We start from the raw sequence: 19482 nt of genomic DNA, 5'->3' as shown, positions 1-19482 counted from the left end.
ACTATCACTTCAAGTTGATCTAGATAGGGTTTTGAAATGGTCAAAGGATTGGCAGATGCAGTTTAATGCTGATAAATGTAAAGTTCTGAGGTTAGGTAATGATGATAGAGTTACAAGATACGAGCTAGATGGTGTTGTGATTGCGAAGTCGGATTGCGAAAGGGATCTGGGAGTTATGATTAGTAAGAATTTAAAACAAAAGGATCAATGCATAAATGTTCGTAATAAGGCAAATCGGACACTTGGATTTATTAATCGCAGCGTTAGTAACAAGACACCTGGTGTGGTTCTCAAGCTATATCTTGCTCTAGTTAGGCCCCATTTAGATTATGCAGTTCAGTTTTGGTCGCCATATTATAGAATGGATATAAATTCACTTGAACGTGTCCAGCGTAGGATGACTAAGTTAATTCCCCAAATTAGAAATCTTTCATATGAAGAAAGATTAACAAAGCTTAAGTTGCATTCACTGGAAAGGCGAAGAGTTAGGGGCGACATGATAGAGGTTTACAAGTGGGTGAATGGACATAACAAGGGGGATATTAATAGGGTATTAAAAGTATCAACACAGGACAGAACACGAAACAATGGGTATAAATTGGATAAGTTTAGATTTAGGAAAGACTTGGGTAAATACTGGTTCAGTAACAGGGTTGTAGATTTGTGGAACCAATTGCCGCGTAACGTGGTGGAGGTGGGGTCCCTCGATTGTTTCAAGCGCGGGTTGGACAAGTATATGAGTGGGATTGGGTGGTTATAGAATAGGAGCTGCCTCGTATGGGCCAATAGGCCTTCTGCAGTTACCTTTGTTCTTATGTTCTTATGTTCTTATGCTTGGTTCAATAATGGGTCTTGCTTCATGCAGGTCGGCGTTCAATCCCCGACCGTCCACAAGTGGTTGGGCACCATTCCTTCCCCCTCCCCGTCCCATCCCAAAGCCTTATCCTGACCCCTTCCTAGTGCTCATATAGTCGCAATGGCTTAGCGCTTTCTACTCATAGTTCCCCTTCCCCCAGCTGCGCTAATCACTCGGCTACGCTAATCACCAATCTGCGATGATTGAGCTAATCACCGAGCTCAAGATCTTACTACCTCCCTCCGTGTTCAATATCACTTTTTACTTCCTATGTAAACATACAATTACATTTGAAACTGTTCTGCCCTTCCTTATATCCTTTTGATTCTAAGGAAAAGATGGCGATCATTGTTTACATCCTTTTGACTCTAAGGAAAACAAAAAGAGAGCGCGATCTGACGTCATCCAGATTCAGGGAACGTTCTTAAGGGTATGATTGAGTTGCGGTATTATGGAGGAAAATCTAGTGTGCGTATGCATCTTTTCATTATGTATATATATATGTATATTGTATTATTCTATAAGATATATGCCGACGATTCGTTTTAAATTCTGTTCATTTGCAACAAATATGCCAGGGCGCCCTGTTGAAGCTTGCAACCCTCTTGTTACATTAAAGCTTGCCATTTTCCTATCAATAGTTACGTGTTTACCAATTCGTTTTTGTTAACGAACTCAAATATGCTCGAGTAACGTTAAATCAACGTAGGATCAATGTGATTAACGTCGATTCAGTGTTCCGTCAACCTCGTACGGCCCCTTGCCCAAGATGAGCCTCCATTCTCGTGACGTGTTTAGCAGCGCCACTGCGACCATTCCCCAAAACACGAAAAACGCGCCAAATTCAAACTTCGAAAATGGCGTTATATTTGTATATGAAAATAATACGACACTGGAGAACATTTTTAAGTGATTGAAAATACGAATAACTCACCTTCCAAGGTTAAGAATGCTCCTCAACGCTCCAAACTTACCTTCAAAAGTTGAGAATGCTCCTCCAACGCTCCAGATTTCCGGACAGGTTCATTCTAAAAGGAAACATAATATAACATAAGAACATAAGAACAAACAAGGCAGCTCCTATCTATATCCACCCAAACTCATTCTTACATATCTAACCTACGCTTGAAACAATCCAGTAACGTCTATTATGTTACCCGGCAATTTATGTTCCATAAATCAACCACCCAGTCCCCCCCCCCCAACCAGTATTTACCCAGGTCTTGTGTGATTCTCGTGCAAGTCAAACAACATCACTATATAATATAGTTATCTGTAAAAAAACAAAAATCAACTCTCTCGCAACTGTCCAGAAAGGTGAGAAACATACAAGAAATTTATCAGAGTTACCCCTAGTGGCTTTTGTTTACATCTGTGACGTCATCTCTGACGTCACGGCTTTCCCGAACGCCAGCGTGAGTGCCACACCGCCAGACTCTGGCACCAGTTGGCACCCCGCTGCAGCTGGGTGCAGGCGGGTTGCGCTCTTGTCATACCCCAGTGTCAGGGACTCTCTGGCTAACCGACCTCTCGCGCGGTTGCCTGAAGCGTGAAACAAAACACAAACGTTAAGACGAACGGATTGCTTCCGCTCTTTAAGGAAGACGTATTTGAGCGGATTAGCTCCACGAACGGGACAGGACCGAACAGAATTTGGTGAGTATATAGCGGTCAACTGCTCAGAGCGGCAGTTGGGACTCCGGAAAGCTGTGGTGTTTTTTAACGGATGTAAGGAGGCGTTGCTTGTTCTACGGCTGTGTGTGCTTTGGTGGTTGTACTTGAGTGGTAGTTATGGTTGAGTGGTAGCCAAGGTGGTTATCGTGTCATCCCCTAATTCTAATTCTTCTGCCTTCCAGTGTCGTGAGGTTCAATTCCCGAAGTCTCTCCTCGTAGCTCATACCCCTCAGCTCGGGGACTAGTCTGGTGGCATACCTCTGAACATGTGTGTGGTAGTTATGTGTAGTAGTTAGGATGTGTGGTAGATATAGTGTGTGGTAGTTATGGTTCATAGTCGTTATCTTCTGTAGTAAGTATTGTGTGTGGTAGTTATCGTCCCGTAAAGATAACTACTGTATTTAATGTATTACTGCTGTTCTTGATTCTGGTATTCTAGTCACTTTTGTGGTTAATTAAGCTGATTAATACTCATGTGTGGTGGTTGAGGTGGTGGTGGCCCTTACCTAACAGTACTTCTCTGGTGGTGGTGGTGGTGGTTGAGGTGTTACACACAGTAGGTGGCCTAACTACAGGCAGCCTCTAATGGCCTTGACTGGCCAATTAGTTAATAAAGACCCAGAGTGAAATAATAGAGGAAGTCTGGTACAAGAATCCCCGGAACAGCGAACGTGTCTGGGGGTATAGAGAGAGGGGGGGGTGTGGGGGGGGGGAGTGTGGGGGTGTGGGGGTGGGGAGGATGGGACAAGGGGGGGGGGGGGGATGGAAAAGGTTAAACTACCGCGGATCAACCTGCCTGTGATGGCTACATGGCCCCTTTCCTTTCTCAATGACAAACAGCTTCGTAAACCAACAGTTTAAAGTTTACGTGTAATTCAACAGGTTTACGAGCTTGTAAAGTACACCACCACCACGAGGTTACTATTGTTAGAAACAACCTCACAGCACTTCCGCACTCGTAAAAATTGTTGAATAAATCTCAAACGAAGCCGCCATGATCGAGAAAAGATGTAGAGGTTTCGCAAGCTTGATAACCGCCCACTAGCTCAAACAGTCTGCTCCAACACAGGGACAAGTGACACCAGGTGTTACATAGTCTAGCTTGGCTCCTTTTAACAGCTATTCTCGGTTATCTTGAGATGATTTCGGGGCTTTAGTGTCCCCGCGGCCCGGTCCTCGACCAGGCCTCCACCCGCAGGAAGCAGCCCGTGACAGCTGACTAACACCCAGGTACCTATTTTACTGCTAGGTAACAGTGGCATAGGGTGAAAGAAACTGCCCATTGTTTCTTTCAGATTTAGCTACTGAGAACGAAGAGTCCATGTAGCACGGGCTATGGCGAGCCCGTAAAGCGGTTGCAGATGTAGCGAGATTGATAAAGATTAAGTCACCCAAGAGGTGGCACGGGCATGAATAGCCCGTAAATGTAGCGAGTAGATAATCCCACTAATATACTCGCTCCAAACTCATTAGCCTAATGAGAGAAGCAAAGCGCTCATTAGCACTAATTATGGACAGAAAACACCTTGAACCACCTAGGAAATCAGTCCATTCATTCAGCCCCGCTCCTGTGCCAGGTAAGTCCACTACGGGCTCACCATAGCCCGTGCTACTTGCCCCGCTCCTGTGCCAGGTAAGTCCACTACGGGCTCACCATAGCCCGTGCTACTTGCCCCGCTCCTGTGCCAGGTAAGTCCACTACGGGCTCACCATAGCCCGTGCTACTTGCCCCGCTCCTGTGCCAGGTAAGTCCACTACGGGCTCACCATAGCCCGTGCTACTTGGAACTTGTTCCGAGTAGCTGAATCTATAACAACAACCTAGGAAATCAAATAAAGCTTAAATGGAGCAGACTACAGCTAGGCCCAACACCCCTGATATAAAGCAAATATAACCTAACCAACTATACCCTTCTCTTCTAAGTACCTGAACCCCTCAAAACTGGATATGAACGGGTTATGTGGGACCCGCGATTACGCACGACCTAACCTAACCTTCATGATAGTTAAAGAGCCGTGATAATCACACACACACACTGACATGGGTCTAACGGGTACAAAAGTCGACTCTGGTCCTAAAGGAATCATGGGAGACATCTCCCGTCACGCAGGGTGCAGTCGCACCTCCACAGATCTCCAGTATCATCTATTGATACTGGTAATGGCTCAAAAGGGCCACCACTTACGGGCTATTCATGCCCGTGCCACCTTTTGGGTGGCTTAATCTTCATCAATCAATCAATCTAGAGGAATGAGTTGAGAAGAACCCACGATTACAAGACCTACATAGTTCAGTAGCTAGAACTGATCCTGATTAACAGTTCTGTGATGTCTGTCTCTCTCTCTCTCTCTTTCTCTCTCGTGACCAGAGAGAAGCATCAACAACACAGCCATCAGTACCAATCATCACATCCTGAGTGCCCACCACAACTACCAGTCGGATGACTGACAGACATCAGATCAACTCTGATTTATAACTCAACTCACACAAGTTCCTTTAAAATAAATGGCCGAATCAACCTGGTGACAGAGGATATGTCCTGCGGCTCGCTAGTAGCGACAGCCTCTTAGATCACCACAAAAGCCTCTTATCATTTTGAGATGTACTTTACGGTCTCAATAAACGAACTTGAACCACAAAAGCTTAAGGCCCCCAGAGCAAGATCTCTCAGAACGTGTTCACTACTTGTTGAACTTAGTTCTTGGGGTCCGCCTCTTAGTGTTTATAGGTGTAATTTAGTCGCGATTATCCCGATTTTTATGAGATTTAAAACAGACGTATTTGGGACGTAGTAAGAAGAGAAAATGGTGGAATAACATAACGTAAATAAGTGGAACGGACGGAATGAGGAAGCTGAACAAGCCAATACAATACAAAGTTTTAAATGTAAATATAATAAGAAAAATAAAGTGAAAATAGGTCGCTGCATTGAACCAAAGATGGTCGAAAGGCGGGGCTTAAGAGCAGATGCTCAACCCTACAAGCACAACTAGGTGAGCACACACACACACACACACACACACACACACACACACACACACACACACACACACACACACACACACACACACACACACACACACACACCCCTGGAAACACAAACCGAAACTGTCTCTATTTTCCGCTAGTTACAACTTGTAATAAAGTTCTTACATCTTGGCTTAACGTGTTTATGACGTATTAGAACGTTGTTACAACTTGCTATATTGGTTGTTATAACTGGTTAGGTGGTGTTAAAACTTGTTCGAACGTTGTACCAACGTCGTAGTTTCGGTGTGTGTTTGGCGGGACAGAGGCGGGATCCAAGAGTCAATGCTCGATCCTACAAGCACAACTAGGCGAGTACACACACACACACACACACACACACACACACACACACACACACACACACACACACACACACACACACACACACACATGGGGGGACATGATCACAACCTACAAAATCCTCAGGGGAATCAACCGGGTAAACAAGGATGAACTTTTCAACACTGGTGGGACGCGAACAAGGGGACACAGGTGGAAGCTGAGTACCCAAATGAGCCACAGAGACGTTAGAAAGAACTTTTTCAGTGTCAGAGTAGTTAGCAAATGGAATGCATTAGGAAGTGATGTGGTGGAGGCTGACTCCATACACAGTTTCAAATGTAGATATGATAGAGCCCAATAGGCTCAGGAATCTGTACACCAGTTGATTGACGGTTGAGAGGCGGGACCAAAGAGCCAGAGCTCAACCCCCGCAAGCACAATTAGGTGAGTACAATTAGGTGAGTACACACACACACACACGTGCCCTGGTACAAGCAGCTTAACAGCTTCAACAAGCCTTAATTGCCTGATATAAACACTCCGGAATGACGACTGGATCTGCCCGCTGTGCACGTATATGCTGTGCACGTGTACACCTGTTGTGCACGTGTACACCTGTTGTGTACGTGTACACCTGTTGTGTACGTGTACACCTGTTGTGTACGTGTACACCTGTTGTGTACGTGTACACCTGTTGTGCACGTGAATTTATGCTTCATGTGTATTCATGCTGCACGTGTATACCTAGTTTTATGGCTGCCAATCAGGCCCCTGAGCTGCTCAGTGAAGGGCCCACAAGCCCTCAGCTGCGCCCTGAGACGGCCCACAAGCCCTCAGCTGCGCCCTGAGACGGGCCACAAGCCCTGGGCTGCTCGCGGAAAGCCCGCGCAATACTGGCGAGCCTGCTATGACCTTCAGGGAAGTCCAATTAGGCGAGTTAACCCTGCAGCTTAAATGGCGTGGGTGAGAAGGGCGGGATGACAGGGGATACTGAACCAATAAGAAGAATTTGGTTCTGTTCAAGAGATCCCCTGCATGCAATGGCTATTATTGCACGTGATAGTCCCAAATTCTGTGCAACTCCTCTCCTGTGTACACATCAAACTGAATAAGAAAAGCCACGAGAGGCAAAAGCAAAGAGAGACGAGGAAATAAGAGAAAATGGGAACGGAGAGCGAGAATGTTACACGAAAGAAAACGAGCGTCACGTGTTGACATCTATCAGCTGGTTAAGTTGCCAGCTGTTCCTTACAGTTGCGTGATTGCCACTTATGTTGCCACGTGTGCAGACACCTGTGTCTTGCACTTGTCTGCATATCTGCAACATGATCACTGCCGTGTTCTGATCATGTTCGTTAGGGTTTAAGAAGGTACAGGGCTTCGTGGGTACAGAATAGGCCCAAGTGGGTGGGTATATATGGGTACAGGGGAGCAGACATGGGTACAGGGAAGCAGACATGGGTACAGGGGAGCAGACATGGGTACAGGGAAGCAGACATGGGTACAGGGGAGCAGACATGGGTACAGGGAAGCAGACATGGGTACAGGGAAGCAGACATGGGTACAGGGAAGCAGACATGGGTACAGGGAAGCAGACATGGGTACAGGGGAGCAGACATGGGTACAGGGAAGCAGACATGGGTACAGGGGAGCAGACATGGGTACACGTAAGCAGACATGGGTACACGTAAGCAGACATGGGTACAGGTAAACACAGGTGCGTGATATGTAAGCCTTGCTTCCTTTATTAACGCCGTAGACAAACATTAAACGCATTCAAGCCAACCTAACCTAACCTTCACTGCTTAACAATCGATCCCAAAGAGACAACCGTCAACATAAGAGTTTAACGAACCTTAATGTAACCCAATTCTCCCCTAATCACTTAACCAACATTCTCTATGGCAGCGTTTTTCAAACTTTTTTTACTTCGACTTACACTTGTAGCTACTTTTGGGGCATTGTTGACTTTCTTTCCGTTTTTAATTGAATTAATGCGGAAACTCGTAGCTCAAGAAAATAAGGAAAACAGGAAATAAGGAAGCAGTAAATAAGTAGGAAATAAGTAGTAGTAAAATGAAACAGTGTCAAGATAGCCTCTTTAATTACAAGTGAACATTCTCCTTTAACCTTAATTCAAAATGATAACAAATTAATTAATTAATTTATTAATTGCTCAAAATCCTTCTACAGTGTAAATGCATTTAGACTAAGATGCGACACTACAGCCTCCTCTTCAGGGTCAAAATTTAACAAAATTATAGATTCGGGACGTTGAAAATCTATTGGATTTGATTATCCAAAGCCTTTCTTTACTGTTTAAAATTTCCACATTGAAAATTATTGTATATCCCTCGACGAAATTTTTAATTCTAAGACATTTTTTGGGTATAATTCACGATTTTAAATCCATTGTTGACTGTACAATTAAGAGAAATTGCATAGTTTTTGAGGTATGGTTAAGTATAGCCTATTAATCACAGGCTATCAACCTCCCAAAAATAACGATCTATCCCCCAGATACGAATGATATCACAGGCTATCAAACCCCCCAAAAAATAACAACGATCTATTCCCCGGATGCGCATGATATCTATCAACGACACATGACACGTTTTAGCTGATTAACGAAGGTTTATTAGTAGAAAACACATGGAATAACGTAGTACTCCCACAACATGCAAGATACTCAGTATTTTCACTACATCTCCCGTTTCTTTCCTGCTTTCTCTCTGTCCCAATTTCTCTCCCACGCCCATACTCCCCCCCCCCCTCCCCGCCCCGCCCCCATCTCCTGCCTCTCCCTCTCTCTCCCTCTCCCTCTCTCCCTCCATCCCTCCCTCACTCTGAGCTTAGCGAGGCAATATAGTCCACCTGGCGCCTCCATTTCTTGGTTTCAAAACTGTTTCCAGGAACTTCTCCCAAGTGACTCATCACTGTAATGCCTCCTGTTGTGCTGGGCTTGTCTCTGTTGTCTGTTGTTGTGCTGGGCTTGTCTCTGTTGTCTGTTGTTGTGCTGGGTTTGTCCCTGTTGTCTGTTGTTGTGCTGGGTTTGTCTCTGTTGCCTCCTGTTGTACTGGCTTGTCTCTGTTAGCCATTGATTAGCAACAGAAGCGTCCTTTAACAGTACATACTGCCGTTAACGGTGCTCAAGGAAGGCGTTGAAGGTCATGCCCTTCTGTCAAGTGTGTGTAGGATGCCAGTGGCACCGGTGCCAACAGGAGCGGCACCTTGTCCAACAGGGGCGGCACCGGTGCCAACAGGAGCGACACCGTTGCCTACAGGATGTCAAGCTTGACAGCTGATAGTGAATTTTCCAGCAATGTGGAAACGGGAAATAACGCGTGTATAACATCCATCATTATAACGAGGCTTGAACAGTGAACAGCTTGTTGAACACTGAACATATCTTGAACAAGCCACCCAAAGCCGTTTCCTCTTCTAATGAACTCAGGTGAACCACAAAAGGAGAACAATTTGTTCAGTAATATTCGATAACTTAATACACACTGTGATCTGAACACCATTATCAGAATTTTATTATTATTATTTTCTACCACAGACGTGGTCATACAATTACAATGCTAACCAGCATATATACATATACACATATACATGAAGTTGTGGAAGCCTCATAAGAAAATGTTCACTGGGGGAGTAAAGTTCACATTCACAGTTCAGTAAAGTGTGTTCACATTCAGTAAAGTGAACTAGGAAAGGACATTGTTACAGTGGTGTGTTTGGTACAGAGAGTTACCGTCTCATTGTGTTACAGACATGTTATGTTACAGTACTGTCTTTGTTCAGTAACTTGTGACATTTTTGTGAACATGTATCTACAGCAAGAGAGACTAGACTTTTGGTTATTTAGACTACTACAGGCTGTAGGTTAGGTAATAATTGTAATTACGAAGCAATAAGATGCTTATCTTAACATACTAAGTAGGTCAGGTAAGGTCGGTGTTTTCTATGAAGCTTTTCAAGGGAAACTATTATGTTAAATATGTCACCTATGCACATATTTAATAAGTCAATATTGACTTATTAAATTTGTGAGAACGGGTTGCACCACACTTCTCTCTCTCTCTCTCTCTCTCTCTCTCTCTCTCTCTCTCTCTCTCTCTCTCTCTCTCTCTCTCAGGTTTGCCTTATCACATCTACTCATTTGATCCTAGCTAACAGCCCTATTATTGTTCTATTGGGCAATTACCGTGGATCAGCTTCATGCTGACTGGTTCCCCATCTTGTAGCTTGCTAAGATCATCAGAATGACCAAAACGTTTCGGCCGGACAGTTCAACATATATTCAATGTGCATAACACGTTTGTTCAACACCCCTTACACCACCATTATTACTACGTTCATCACCACCACTACTACCACCACAACCACCACCCCAACCACCACTATGGGGTATGGTAACTATGGTAGCCAAATTAATTAACATTTCCAGATGGCGGACGCAGGTGAAGAGAGATCAAGAGCAGTGCCGAGGCTCCACAGTACCGGTGAAGACAGTGACTTCAACAACGTGACGACAACGAGCTAAAACAGGATGTTTATTCAACAGAAAAGGCGTAATACAATGGAAAATACAGCAGTAGGGACGCACAAGTCACACAGGGAGTGACGCAGGGAGTGACGCAGGGAGTGACGCAGGGAAGGATGCTTCGTAAGGTCGCTTAAGCAGCAGCAGCAGTAGCAACATGCATCCTTGGCCCTTCGGTCTGGCATTCCTGTGCTTGCAACTGGTTCATGGCGACCCCGAACCGGCACGAGATGGTTCGTATCCTTCTCCATTTGTCTGTCTATCACACTCTATCACTCTCTGTCTATTTCGGTTCTCCTTCGCCAAATCCCTCTCTCCTCATTACCGTCCTTACCTCCTCTTTAACCGCCACATCTATACCTGTCTCCGCTAGGTCTAACCACCTTGTTTCCTCTCCACCGCGCAGACTGTCACGTCTACCAGCTACGGAGGAACGAGACACGGCACAGGACGCCCTCCGTGGCCTTCCGTGGCCGCGTGGAAGTGTCCGTGATGCCGGAGGCGGGGGCTGTGACCCCCAGGCAATTAATTATTCAACTGGAGCTCGCCGGCAATAGCTCAGAGTAAGTTGTTTGGGGAAACTGGTCACCAGCAGGCGGCACTAGACTCGTGCAATTACTGTTGCTACGTAATTACTGTTAACAGTAACGGCTATAGCATCACAGTCCGGAGAAGTACTACAGGACTCACTGTTTTCTTGATTAGACTACTATGTATACTTATCTAGTTATTTGTGGTGCTCCGAAGGCATTCAAGTGCTAATAATATCCTATTGCTCAAGTGGCAAGTAAATCTTTTGTCCTAAACAGAGATTATTCTCAAATTATTATTGTGTTTTAGTATAGTTTAGTATATTCACTGAAGTTTTAAATTAGGATAGTATCTGGTAAATTCGTAAGGCCAACGTTTTCTTTAATGTCAAATTTGTCAGTTTTTTTCTGTAAATTCTATGGGATACTCAACAATTCCAGAATTTCACGTTTTTCATGTTTTAAGATGTAAAACATTTCTGCAACTTAACCTAAGGGTTAAACTTCGCGTAATTGAAAATAAGAATGATATAAATGACTTTCACAGTACTCTCGCATTCACCAGACGCTCACAGGACTTTCATATATTCACAGGACCGCAAATGTGTTTATCAATAACGATAGCGTGGCGTTGTTGCGGATCAACGAGACTCAGGTGGGTGGTAATCTGTCCCTGGCGGCCACTAACCCACATAACAACACGTGGTTCACCCTCGTCCTGGCTCTCCACCAGCACCAGCTGCTCGTCTACAGGTGAGTGGCAGCTTACAGGTGGTTATCTTGAGGTTATCTTGAGATGATTTCGGGGCTTTTTAGTGTCCCCGCGGCCCGGTCCTCGACCAGGCCTCCACCCCCAGGAAGCAGCCCGTGACAGCTGACTAACACCCAGGTACCTATTTTACTGATAGGTAACAGGGGGCATAGGGTGAAATAAACTTTGCCCATTGTGTCTCGCCGGCGCCCGGGATCGAACCCGGGACCACAGGATCACAAGTCCAGTGTGCTGTCCGCTCGGCTCCCTGTGTGTGGGTGGCAGCTTACAGGTGGGAGTTAAGGGCCACGTCTGTGCTTGCGGGGGGGTATTGGACTTTAGCACCTGCGCCCCAGCACTCGGCTTTCAGTCGATGGGTTGTGGTATACATGGCCACCTATTGGATACTCTGTTAAATAAGTGTGTAGAGTATGTTTCCACTAGTTTACTTCAATACCTCTATGGCACTTTTGGGGTGTATACCTGGTAACCTGGTTACCTGTATGTCAAGGTGTATAGGGGATAGACTATTAAAAATATCACAATTAGCTAACTCATACAAAAATGCCAATCTTATAAATTAAACCAATCATCTTGGAACTGGTGACTAACTTAATGATAGATTCATATCTCGAGATGGAAGATCTTACATTAATCACTCTCTAACAAAGGATCTCATTTGACATTCAGAGTTATCAAGTAAAACAGGGAAAAAAAACAAATGCTTGTATTTTCCCCCTACCAGACCTGAGAACCGCCAACGAATACTGACAGCTGAGTTATCAGTCAGCATCACTACGGTCTTTGTCTCATCCAACGAGGCGCTCCAAGTTGTCTTCAATTGCGCGTCAGGTGAGTCTCTACATAGATGCTCTCTAGGGTGGAGACAGAGTGTGAGTGTGTGTGTGTGGATGCGTAATCCAGCATTCAGGACGAAAAAAAAACACATCGAATACCTCAAGTCGGACTCATATACTTCTTAGTCCCTTCTTAGCAAGGCACTAAGAAGTAAGTCTGGTTCTCTTGTACCTGCTACATAACATCTTCAACTCAATTTGCCTCTATTAAGGGATCCATAGCAGGAGACATCATTCTAAGGAGGACTAGATAAATTGATGTTTCAAGTGTCAACCAGCTTGTAGAAGATGATCTACCTATATCATCTACCTCCTCAGGACGTAGAACATGATCTACCATTACCTTCTACCTCCTCAGGACGTAGAAGATGATCTACCTCCTCAGGACGTAGAAGATGATCTACCAATATATTCTACCTCCTCAGGACGTAGAAGATGATCTACCAATACCTTCTACCTCCTCAGGACGTAGAATATGATCTACCTATATCATCTACCTCCCCAGGTTGCCTCATAAACACAAGGTCCACTTCTCCGGGTGCGGAGCTGAAGATAGAGAGGTCCTCTGTGATGTACGTCAACCCCCAGGATGCCGAAGGAGGAGGTGGTCAGCAGCCGACTATGTTCCTAATACCCGTCAACTCGAGGGAGAGCGACCCCCTGAAGGTGGACCTCAGCAACGCAACGACGGGCCAGTGGTCTAAACTGCTGCTGCTACTAGGGGAAGACCAGGTCAGTCTCTCTTTCAGACGCTTCAGAACTTTGTTATTACCAAAATTAAACCCCTTTTGGGGTAAATTGTAATCCTGAACCCTCTTCTAATCCTGTCAAAACCTAACTTGAACCTCTCAGAACCTCTTAACGAATCATCATGAACATTTTCGCCCCTCGTGTATAACATAACAACTGACAAAGAACAAATTCCCCCTCCTCCTCCCTCTCACAGAACAGTGATCGTGGCTCAGGCAGCGCGGAGGATAACGTAACAGTGGCGCCAGTTCGTGTGAAGAACGTGTCGTACAGAGTCAACGTCACTTCCGTGTTCTGGACGTTTCAGTGCTACCCAGACAGTGGGAGAGGTAAGATGCAGTACGTTGCTCATTTTGATTCCTTCTCCATAGACTCGTTTAACGCAGTCGGTTCAAACCAGAATGCCCCAGGTTCGAATCCCTCGCAGGCCAAAACGATTTCTGTATGCACAAGAGGCGTAAGCTGTATGGCGCGTGTCCATACAGCTCAAGCCTCTCTTTTTCCAAGCTTTAAATGCTTGGAATTTAGTGGAAGGTTGTGTTATTTCCTCCTGGAGGTCCGCCATTGGCCTAGCAGGCCCTTGGGGAAGGGGTGACCTCGTTAAATCTAAAAGAAGTTCATCATTGTCTAAACATCTTCGTATACGATAGGTTTAATTTGATTTGAACGATCATCCAGTGGTGTAATAAGTTTATTGTCAACGGTTTCAACTTCCTTTTAACGGTCTTTCGAGTGTTTTTAACTTAATTTTAACGGTCTTCCTACGGTTTTAACTTTATTTTAAAAGGTATTTCAATCGATTGTAACGGTCTTTCAACGGTTCTAACTTTGATTTTAACGATCTTTCAACGGTTTTAACCTTAATTTTTAACTGTCTTTCAACGGTTTTACCTTATTTCAACGATCTTTTAACGGTTCTAACTTTGATGCTAACGGTCTTTCAACGGTTCTAACCTTAATTTTTAACGGTCTTTCAATGGTTCTAACCTTATTTTAACGGTCTTTCAACTGTTTTACCTTATTTTAACGGTTCTAACTTTGATGTTAACGGTCTTTCAACGGTTCTAACTTTGAATGTAACGGTCTTTTCAGGCCAGGATTGCGTGACGCCGACCGACTCATCCAGCAGCCCAAGCATCGCCGCTACCACAGAGCAGAGCACCAGTGATGGCACAAGTGCCGGGATGGGCCAGGTGCTGGCCTGGGTGCTCACGGGCTTGGCCCTCTTCCTGGTGATGATTCTGGCCCTGGCACTGTGCTCCAGGATGACTCCCAACGCGGCCAGTCATACGGACTTTCAGCCGTCAGTCGGGGACCTAAGTCACCGCTATGGCGTTAGCTTCGAGAGTCGTCGAGAAGCTGGTAGGTGGTTGGATGGTTGTTTGAGGGTGGTGGGTGGTGGTGGGATGGTTGTTAGAGGGTGGTGGTTGGTGGTGGGGTGGTAGTTAGAGGGTGGTGGGTGGTGGTGGGGTGGTTACGGGTGAGAGAGAGAGTGTGTGTGCAAAGATGAAAAAATTAACTTGGGTTCATTTTTTCTTGGTTGAACACAGAAGAGGATAGTGAGCCGGGGTCCCCAATAATGACAGTACCTCACCGCCTCCACCCAGACGACCACTACTCCACCAAGGTGCTCTGAACTCCTCCACAACTCCTCCAGAAGAAACTACTCAACTCCAACACTGAGGCCCTCAACTCCTTCCTTCTCCTCCAAGTCAATGCAAATGAACCAAAGAGGCACTAAGATAAACCACTACGAAATGATTCAGAACCTATTTATTATCAGTAATGATTGCCAAGTCATGTCTCAATGTTCCCATGTATTGAATCTGTTTAAGTGACAGCTTTTTCAACGCTGAAGTAATTATCAATAGAAGGCACCAAACCGGGAAGGCTAGGAAGCAATATTTTTACGCTGAAACAAATGAGCTATATATAAAAACTACAATATTTAGGTGCGCATGTAAATATAGTATTGAAAGAAAACGAAATGAGGATTAGTCACACGTGGCCCGGCCATTTGAATCCGAGGAAATCGCGATTGTAGCAGTGTAAGGGTTAAAGACAAAAGTGACTGCAAATGTGCAAGAGTGTGGCGTTGGTGTGGAAATACATGTATCGGGCCTCCATATGTGTGTTCATTGATATATGTAATGTCTATATGGATTAGTTTTTAGAGTAAAAGAAACAAAAATATTAGATTGCATTGGGCAGATCTGAAAGAATTTATATTCTTTCAGATCTTTCAGAATTTATATATATATATATATATATATATATATATATATATATATATATATATATATATATATATATATTGTATATATTGTATATATTGTGTAGGCCTACATTGTTGTCTAGGTATTTTCTAGGTCTACAAGGTAGCCTAGGCACTATGTAGGCTTATAATTGTAACTTAGTTACAATACCTAGGTCTATATAATACCTAAGGTATTGAGAAGGCCTATAGATTGCATTCTAGGTATCGTGTAGGCCTGCATCCTAACCTGATGCACGTAAATCAATTTTGTAAGTATTTAATGATTGTAAGTTGCTGGTGTACATAATACTTTTTTTTACAGGATCCCATTATCATTGTAATGAAAGTCGGAAATCCCAACTGACTGCGTGTTGTTCTGCCCACAACGTACAAACTGCTTACCTATCCTAACTTAACCTAACCTAGACTAACCTAACTTAACCTAACTTAACCTAGCCTAGCCTAACCTAACCTAGCCTAACTTAACCTAACCTAGCCTAACCTAACCTAACCTAGCCTAACTTAACCTAACCTAGCCTAACCTAACCTAACATAACCTAACCTAACCTAGCCTAACCTAGCCTAGCCTAGCCTAGCCTAACCTAGCCTAGCCTAGCCTAGCCTAACCTAACCTAGCCTAACCTAACTTAACCTTACCTATCCTAACTTAACCTAACCTAGCCTAACCTAACTTAACCTAACCTAGCATAACTTAACCTAGCCTAACCTAACCATGAAACGTGCTAACTCGAGCAACCTATTGATGAATAGTAATATATAGGAGTATAGGATGTATAGGAATATAGGATGTATAGGTATTATGTATAGGAACGTGGATAATTGGACTGTCCTACGTTTCACAGTACTTTGTACATATTATAGGACAAAGATAAATCCAAAGATAAGTTTTTTTTAGATATATCTAGACAAAAAAGATACCAGAGGAGATAAGCCTGATGAAAGGGATCACATTTGTAATTTGTTAATATAATAATAATTGTAAATAACTTCTATGTTGGCCAAACAGGTAAACATCTTGACTTAGAGAATATAAGAACATAAATATAGAATAAGAACAGATCATGGAGTCGGATGAATTACTTATTCACTCAAGAGAATGTAAACATTCAATTGACTAGGCTAATTCATGCAAAAATTGTGGATTGCAAAGTAGTTACTGAAAGAAATAATATTGAATCTTCATTTATAACAAGTAGTGAATTAGATCAAATGAATGTAAGTTTAGGATTATATGAATTAGATAATTTTATAATTGGGTAAGAATAGTGAAGGAGTGAACCCGCAGTATTATTATTTAATAATTATGGTTCATTTATATACTATTTTTATACCTTTTATCACAAACCACTAATTATTATTTTTAAAATAAATTATTATTTTTTATCACAAATCTTACTCAATTATAAAGGTATCTAATTTATGAATGAAGGAATACATTGTTAATATCCATTTCATATCCCAGTTAAAATCCACTTATCCATCCCACCTTCTCATCACCGCCATTAATCCACGTTTTAGCGTGTGGTTCTATGTCTAGTCAGGTGTAGTTGGATATATAACCCCCAACTCTAATGTCATCCTTTATGGGCTCACCATAGCCCGTGCTACTTGGAACTTGTTCCGAGTAGCTGAATCTATAACAACAACAACATGGCATTCTTCTTCACGACCAAAGTTTACATTCACTCCAAAAAAATCTATCACTTAGGGGTTATTCATGCCCGTGCCATCTCTTGGGGTGGCTTAATCTTCATCAATCAATTGTAATCTTTCTGTATTTCTTTTGATAATGAAACCGTTTGGAACTTTAGTTTCATTTTCCTGGTGGATACTTATGTAAATACAATTACACACACACACACACACACACACACACACACACACACACACACACACACACACACACACACACACACACACACAGACCACACATTTGATTTGTATACCACATATGTCAGGCCAATCCTGCAGTATGCAGCCCCAGCATGGAGTCCATATCTAGTCAAGGATAAGACTAAACTGGAAAAGGTTCAAAGATTTGCCACCAGACTAGTACCCGAGCTGAGAGGTATGAGCTACGAGGAGAGACTACGGGAATTAAACCTCACTTCGCTGGAAGAGAGAAGTTAGGGGTACATGATCACCACATTCAAGATTCTGAAGGGAATTGATAGGATAGATAAAGACAGGCTATTTAACACAAGGGGAACACGCACAAGGGGACACAGGTGGAAACTGAGTGCCCAAATGAGCCACAGAGATATTAAAAAGAACTTTTTTAGTGTCAGAGTGGTTGACAAATGGAATGCATTAGGCAGTGATGTGGTGGAGGCTGACTCCATACACAGTTTCAACTGTAGATATGATAGAGCCCAATAGGCTCAGGAATCTGTACACCTGTTGACTGACGGTTGAGAGGCGGGACCAAAGAGCCAGAGCTCAACCCCCGCAAGCACAACTGGGTGAGTACAACTAGGTGAGTACACAGTAGTTTCAAAGCGTTATATGACAAAGAGTGCTGGGAAGACGGGACACCACGAGCGTAGCTCTCATCCTGTAACTACACTTAGGTAATTACACACACACAGGCAGGGTCGAAGAGCACGCCTATTAGAAAGGCGGGGTCCAAGAGCTAAGAGGTCGATTCTTATATATATTATTTGCAAATAATTCATATTAAAGCAGTTTCCGTTCTTATTTAGAAGAAAATGAATTCAACGCGCACTCAAAGAAAACCTATATGGGGAGACTAATTAAAATACTTGAGATTATGTAATTCGTTTTGTTAATTGATTTTATTGCAAACAGGAAGTCTGTGTGTATATATATGTATGTACTTTAGGCTTGTATCGAGGCCCACCAAGGTCAAACTACTGACCTTCCCTAGGATGTAACCCTAGAATAGTTGTCTAACTCTGGAGTACCTATTTACTGCTAGGTGAACAGAGACATCAAGTGAAAGAAAAAGTGCCCTTCTATCTCTATTTCATCTAGAAAATCCAACCCGGGATCGCCGATTATGAGTCTCAAGAACAAAGTTTACTGTTCTACCGAGAACATATAAATAACTAAGCCTCCCCCTTAATAGTTTTCTTTGAGCGTGCTTTAAGCTCATTTTCTTCTGGGAGTTAGAGGGGTAACAACATTATTTGATGTTCGTACTATCTAAATATACTAATATACTTAAAATAATGGTGAAATATCGTAAAGAATTTTCAGCTATCGTATAATCGTTAATATTCTATGGTAACCACAATGTAGGTCAGAGAACAGATGGCGCTTTTCACCCACAGGGGTAATAAACCCCCTGGAACCGCCTACCCGCCGATGAGCCAAGATTTTATTTTTATTTATATATAAAAAGAGTTCTTACATTCTTGTACAGCCACCAGCACCCATAGCGTTTCGGATAAGCCCTTAATCCTAATTTTTACACACACACGCACATACACCCCCAGGAAGCAGCCCGTAGCAGCTGTCTAACTCCCAGGTACCTATTTACTGCTAGATGAACAGGAACATCAAGATAAAAGAAACTCTGCTCATTTGTTTCCGCCTCCTCCGGGGATCGAACCCAAACCCTAAAGACTACGAACCCTGAACGCTGCCCACTCAGCCATCAGGCCCCAAGATCGACATTGCTAGTCTAAAATTCATTCGGGTAGAAATTAAGACAAATTAGCGTGGGATCTTAGACCAACCGCCGGCTTCCTGTTCCCGTCCGGGCCACTTGAGAGATGATACCCCCTCAGGTAAATCCAGGTGTACTGTTCCGGTGTTCACAGTAACATATTATATTATATATATATATATATATATATATATATATATATATATATATATATATATATATATATATATATATGTCGTACCTAGTAGCCAGAACGCACTTTTCAGCCTACTATGCAAGGCCCAATTTGCCTAA

At 43.4% G+C, this 19482-nt stretch overlaps 1 protein-coding gene across 2 annotated transcripts; it reads left to right on the top strand.

Moving 5' to 3' along the window:
* Nucleotides 1-2303: 2303 nt before the first annotated feature.
* Nucleotides 2304-17362, top strand: LOC123767371 (uncharacterized). Of its 2 annotated transcripts, none has more exons than XM_045757027.2 (9): nt 2304-2512; nt 10413-10624; nt 10798-10954; nt 11516-11674; nt 12418-12524; nt 13035-13261; nt 13476-13608; nt 14372-14641; nt 14830-17362. In XM_045757027.2, the coding sequence occupies exons 2-9, from the start codon at nt 10549-10551 to the stop codon at nt 14913-14915; spliced, it is 1215 nt and encodes a 404-aa protein (XP_045612983.2). In that variant the 5' UTR covers nt 2304-2512; nt 10413-10548; the 3' UTR covers nt 14916-17362. The 2 variants fall into 2 exon arrangements, with proteins under 2 accessions (XP_045612983.2, XP_045612981.2); XM_045757025.2 differs by having other exon boundaries at nt 10296-10624.
* The last annotated feature ends 2120 nt before the right edge of the window (nt 17363-19482 follow it).

Source organism: Procambarus clarkii, chromosome 74 (genome assembly GCF_040958095.1).
Source record: "Procambarus clarkii isolate CNS0578487 chromosome 74, FALCON_Pclarkii_2.0, whole genome shotgun sequence".
NCBI lineage: Eukaryota > Metazoa > Arthropoda > Malacostraca > Decapoda > Cambaridae > Procambarus > Procambarus clarkii.
Note: the sequence above shows the minus strand (reverse complement) of the source record. Positions and strands in the feature narration are given on the sequence as shown.